Here is a 6,000-nt window from a genome sequence, read left to right on the forward strand (position 1 = left end):
GAGACATTGCTGTGCATGAGGAAGGAGGAGACCACATGCATGAAATGTCACCAATGCCCCCCAACCTCACAAAACTCTGAAGAAGCACCAAAGTTTGAAGAAGCTTAGGCTAGCGCGGTTGCCCCAGCTCAAGAGGATCCCCAGCGACCATCACCAATCGAGACAAGGATCCCAAGCTGAGACAGGGCAGGGACCAGTTCCAACTCCCGAAGCCAAGGGTATGGTCTCCGCCCAAATCCTGCCCCTAGTCAGTGGCTCCAAGACTTTGTATGTATCTTGCCCTAAATGAAAGTTTGCAGTATTATCATGAGCTAAAGAAAAGGAGGGATGTAGAGAGCGACCTAGGACCTCTTATACAATGTATCCCCGCACGCATTAGTCGGGGCGGGCCATCCAAAAGGAGATAAATAAACGGCGGAGAGACTGCACGGGGCCAACCTGCCAAGTATGTAAGGACTAGTGTGTGGCATCCATTTCTTTCACTGTGGGGCACTCCTAGGCCCATATCCCTCACCTCCACACCAGGTCTCCACACCCAGGGTCTCCACGGAGCCTCTGCCCTTAGTGACTCAGTGCCCTGGTGCTGCTGCAACTGCTGCACCAGTGGTAGCCATGCCCCTGCACATCATGATATCAGAGCCCCCGGGGACTCTCCAGAGCCTCTGCCTTTAGTGAGTCGTGCCCTCTCACCCCTCACCCCATAGAGGCTACACATTTATCAGGCTCCAAGGATTACACCTGTAATGACAACGTCTGTGTTTTATGTACTGAATTCGTTCAGTGACGTCTTGTAAAAGAGGATGTCATCTTATGGCGACCTTGGAGCCCTGACATCACAGACCACACCTAGAAAAAAAGAACACACAAATGCTGGTCACTAGGTCAAAGACCAGGTGGTTGGTGTCCTACAGGGAGTGAGAGCATCACTGCCTGGATGAAGTGGGAGGGGCTGCTTGCAGCACTCATGGTGGATGTGGCACTCAACATACATGTGGAATGTGTCACGTGTCTTCTTCAGAGGGTCCCAGTTAGCAAGAGAAAGGCACAAAGGGCAGAAAAACCACTCCGTCACAGTAAGGAAAGTGTTTGCTTGAAGATGAGGAGATTTTACTGGGTTGAGTAGCAAGATACCAAAACCACCCTGAGGTAGAGTAAAGAAAGAGTCTGGCATGATCTTTCAGCCTGAAGAATACAACAAAGAAAAACAGCAGCAAAAAAACTACAAAAGTAAGAGAGAGAAAATATCCAAAGGTGAGCAAAGAACGTGTTGCAAAATATGGGAATTGAAAGTGCGACAAAGCATCGTTATCAGGTTCACGCTCATTCATCCCTCAGTAGAACAGGAAATGACTTCACAGGAAATTGATTGAAAACTATCTCCAACAAAGAAGCTCTTGCATCACTAACAGGGAAGACGACCATCTTGGTTAAGAATTAATATAACCCTAACCTCACCCACACCATAGAAAAGTAGAATTGGCTTGTATGGCAGGCGCAAAAAAAGAGACCGACTGTCCGACACCCTACCCTGGATTCATCTGGCATCTCTGGTCCCCCATACCACCATATTCCTGCCTCTGGACTTTCCACCTAACATCCTTTCGCACAGGCAGAGCTGACTGTTAGCCAGGGGCACCCTTCAGGGCTACTGCAGCCCTGAGCCCGTAGGAGCCCATCGGCCAATCGGAAATCGCTCATAATCGATTATGATGTCGGTTACCGACATTCTTTCCATGTCGGCATTTCTGACATGGAATGGCTGTCGGAAAGTAGTTTTGGGGGCCTCCTTCTCCCCTGAATGTCCGGTTGTGGTCCTGCGGGGCACCTATTGGGTCCCCCTTCACATCCCTGCACTGTGTGGCAGGTCTTGTGAGGGGCCTGCCACACCGTGCAGGGATGTGCAAAAACTTCCATTGTACATTGAGAGCTTGCACTGCGGGCGGTTTCGGACAGCCGCACAAGCTCCCATTGCAAAAATTAAAGTGTGCGACACCTACTGGAGGTAGGTAAGTTCAGCATCAGCGCCGATGTCGGTCGAGGCTATTGGAAGCAAGTCAGGAGAATAACTGAGCCATGACCTCACTTCTCCAGAGTACATGTCCTCTTGCACCACATGAATGCTTCCAGTAGAAGCAGGTCTAGTGAACCCCGAAAGCTTGTCTTTCTCTCTAATCAAGCCATCTGCCTCTCTCCTACCACATCCTTTCTCTTCTATAAGCATATTCCTAACTCTTCCTGACTATGTCTCCTACCTCTCAATAAATATGTCCTCGCCACTCACTATCTATGTCTTCGGCCTTTAACTAGTCACACCTGAGGCTCGACTCAGTTGCAACGGCATCTCACCTCCTGTCTCCTTTGCCTCTCCGCAGCCCAGCCACCTGCCTCTCACTATCCAACCTTCATTTTCCTTTTCTTACCTCCCCCTGTTCTCCTCACCAGTGTCCCCGCCTCCCTCCACATGTGCCCCTCTCTGTCCCTAACAATGCTTGCTCTTCCTTCTCTTTCCCGTTGCCTCTCATGCATGCACACTCTAACTCAACTGTCCTACGCAGCCCATGTCTCTCTCAGCACATCATTAAAGTCTTTACATTGAGAAGCTATGTGTTCCTTCTGTTTTCTGTTCCGGCATGTGTCACTGTAGTGGCATACTGTCATGACCTTCCTTTTCCCAAACTTTTTGTCACTTTTCCTCTATTTTACTTTCTCTCTACAGATCTTTGAGTCTGGTCCAAGAATTGGAGCATGAACTAAAACTTCAAGCACACTGCGGAACCGTGGTCCCTGGACACCTCATGCCAGCCCTCCATCTCCACTCGGCACCCTCAGATGGATTCAGGAAATCCCACAATGCCCTTTTTCTTTATCCCAAGGCCCTTCCTCCAGCTCCTTTCCGCAGTGCCTGGACCAGTCCCCAGTGTCTAGTGGGCTCTCCTCAATTCCAGACAGTAGTCAACCTGAAGACAGACAACAGTGATCAGTGTGTCAACAGCCCCAACCCTTCTTGCCTGATGTCTCGCTCCATCCCACACTTCCCCGCTCAGGCAGGTTATGTAATGACCACCACAGCTATGTGGCCTCAATCTTCTGATAGGGTATTCTCTACCTTTCTAGAAAGAATGAGCTTTATGTAGGTCTTTGCTTGATTCATTCCCCAGAAGATGAGGGGACAGAAGATGTGAAGCTGTAGAGGAGGGAGCAGGGAGGTGTGGGTAGGAGCAAGGTAAGGTGGGCATGGGAGACCAGGAAACAAATTTTACGGTATGCAATCACTGCAAAGATACAGGACCTAGGTGAATATGTGGTAGAAAGGGATGAAAGTAGAAGCACTAACGTGAAAGAGACCAAGATTTAGGAACACAAACGCTCTGTACAGGGCAGGCAGGATAGACCACAATAAACAGTTGAGGGTATCAAGGTAAAGGTAGAAGAGCCTGGGGAAGAATGATGGCTGTGGGGAGAACTTGTAGTTAGACGATCTACTGAAGACATGTGGTGAGCAGGAATGGCGGGCCAGGTGGGAAATGAGATTAAGGAGCCGAAGAGGGAATAAAAGTGAGGGGGAAGGAAGAAACAATGTATGTGAGGTGACAGGTGTGAAAGAGAACTTGAGAAAGGTTATGAAATGGGTGATGAGAAGGGAAAAGTGAGGTGAAAACAGAAGAAATTCTACGTGACATGATGGTTAAGGAAGTTAAAAAAATTAGGCTAGTGTGAGGAAAAAGAAGTGTGCAGTTGGACATCTGAGCATGATTGGAGAATAATTGGGAAAGGCCCATATATTTCTACGGTCATTACTCTGAGAATGCAGTGTTTGCTGATCAGTTGTGAATTCCGACAAGATTTTGAGTTCCTGCTTTGGACTTCTCTGGTGAAGTTCACAGCTGCATTTCATAGACCTTGTATGTAGGGCTTGACAATTATCTATTGGAGTAATAACTTTCCTTGGGCCTCTAGAGATGGTCCCTGGAAAGGAAGGTCGGCCGCCCCATCTGGACACTTCCCATCCATAGAGTGCAGTTAAATTATTACCGTTGCTTAGGTCTTGAATGGGACAGACTGGGGAACATGATAAGGACACTAGCTATCCGTAGGGTATACCTCAAGTGAAAACCTCCATCAGATCTCAAGAGATAGTCCCTGGAGGGATGGTACATGGTCCGGACAGTGCCTATCCACAGTGTATGGTTGACGTGTTATTTCTCTTAAGGTCTGAACTGTTGACCCTTCGGTAGTCGGCCTGGAGTAAAAGATATGGACTTTGCCTGGCTGTGCTGCTGGACTGGTTCCATTCTTCAGGTCCTCAGAGGTGGCCCTTGAAGGTTGGGGTGGAGTAACTAGTCTTGCTGCTGCCTGGCCACAGGGATAGAGTTAACTTTCCTGGAATCCCTAGAGGTGATTCCTGGAGACCAGGGGTGTGACACATAAACGGGGCTCTGTAGATCTGCAGGGCCGAACTATGAACTGTGGTCAGGGCCCCAGAGGGGATTCTTGCAGAGCAGGCAGGGGTGCATGATCTGGACATTATCTGCAGGGCTGAAGTGTGAAATGTCCTCATGTCTCTAGACAGTACATAGTCCAGACACGGCTTGTCCATAGGGTACGTTCGACGGGTTCTCTTTCCTAGGGTAGACCCTTGAGAGCTGAGCTCAGTGACAGGATCTTTGGCTGTGAGTCTGGCTGGAGTGTCTTCATTCCTGAGGTCTTCTGCGGTGCTCACTGGAGGCGGCACTAGGTTCAATGTCCAGTCACTGCATCTCATGCCTGATAACTTCACTCCTGTGCCCGAGTGCAGTCCTGGGAGGGTGGGCTCAGGTACATTACACAGACCCCGTGGAAGCAGCCGAGACTAAACATTCTATGCCTGGTAAGAGGGATATAGATCCCCTCTCTTCCCATAATGCACCAGGTGGCTTGTATCACCTGGTTTGAACTCATTAGCACATGATTAATCACAGAAGACCCTTTCTGGCTTCTGGCGTGTTACGGAGAGCGCACCACACACACAACACCCTCTTCTGGCTCATTATAAGTGTATTGTGGACCTGCCTTACAAATTCAACACAATCTGTTGTCCAACTTAGTAGTTTAGTTTATGTGGCAAGAACCATTAGTGAGTGAGGAGCAGCAGAACCCTCCCTGGCTCAGGAGCTGTGGGACTCTCCCCCATTGATGCTGAATGAGTTCTCAAGGAGCGATTCTTGAACTGGGAGAAGTCAGCGGGACACAACATATTGCACCTAGTTTAGCACATGAAGACTGTTCCTGCCCGCACATCTCTGAGCAGTCAGCCTACACCGCAGGAGCATCGCAGCTGCATTTCTGTGGGACTTTTGCTGGAGTCTTGGAGCTTTTATAGCACAAGGATACCACAGATAGCTTTGGGCCTTCAATGGACATTCAACCAGTTGCGGTGTGGCGAATCAATACAACCTGTATTGCTTATCAAGCAGACTCGCTAATCTGTTGAACAGTGTTGTGACCATAGTTCCCCCTTCCCGCTTCCTCTGCTATATTCTTTGTCCCGCTGCCTCTCTACCAAACTTCTCCCCCTTGATGACTTGGCACCTCCTACAGGTGCAGCCTGTATATTTGCCTGTGTGCTTCTGTGAAGCAGAGTAGGGTGAGTCGGTGGAACCTCTCTGGCTGGTCCAGTGTGTCCCAGTGTGTCTGGACTCGGAAGAGGGTGAGGGGAGTTTTCATAATCCCTGGTCCTGGGATGCTGCCTCAACTCTTCACCCATTAAAGCTTCTCACTGTTTTACAATCTGAGTCTTCCTTTTCTTGTATGCGCATGCGCTGGAAGTAAGTTAGGGAAATGAATGCAGCTTGAATGTGAAGGAGTGGTGCGGGAGACGGCTCAAGGATCCAAGGATTGATAAAAGGACCCTTCGTTGGGGTGACAGAGGTGACGTTCAAGGTGCACATAGTGACGTACATGTGAAACCACAATATGGTCCGGTGCGAGCACTCATCATATTAAGAGTTTCAGTAGTATGAA

General features: G+C 49.2%; 1 protein-coding gene across 3 annotated transcripts in view; it reads left to right on the forward strand.

The window, feature by feature from the left end:
- The window catches only part of OBSL1 (obscurin like cytoskeletal adaptor 1), a 548,309-nt gene extending 542,543 nt beyond the window's left edge, over positions 1-5,766 (forward strand). For all 3 annotated transcript variants that reach the window (XM_086954344.1, XM_086954343.1, XM_086954342.1), the window contains one exon: positions 2,717-5,766. In XM_086954344.1, coding sequence (XP_086810470.1) covers positions 2,717-2,724 — 8 coding nt within the window. In that variant the 3' untranslated portion in view covers positions 2,725-5,766. The remainder of the gene's footprint in view (positions 1-2,716) is intronic.
- Positions 5,767-6,000: the final 234 nt, after the last annotated feature.

Source organism: Lissotriton vulgaris, chromosome 2_1 (assembly GCF_964263255.1).
Source record: "Lissotriton vulgaris chromosome 2_1, aLisVul1.2, whole genome shotgun sequence".
NCBI classification, from domain to species: Eukaryota; Metazoa; Chordata; class Amphibia; order Caudata; family Salamandridae; genus Lissotriton; species Lissotriton vulgaris.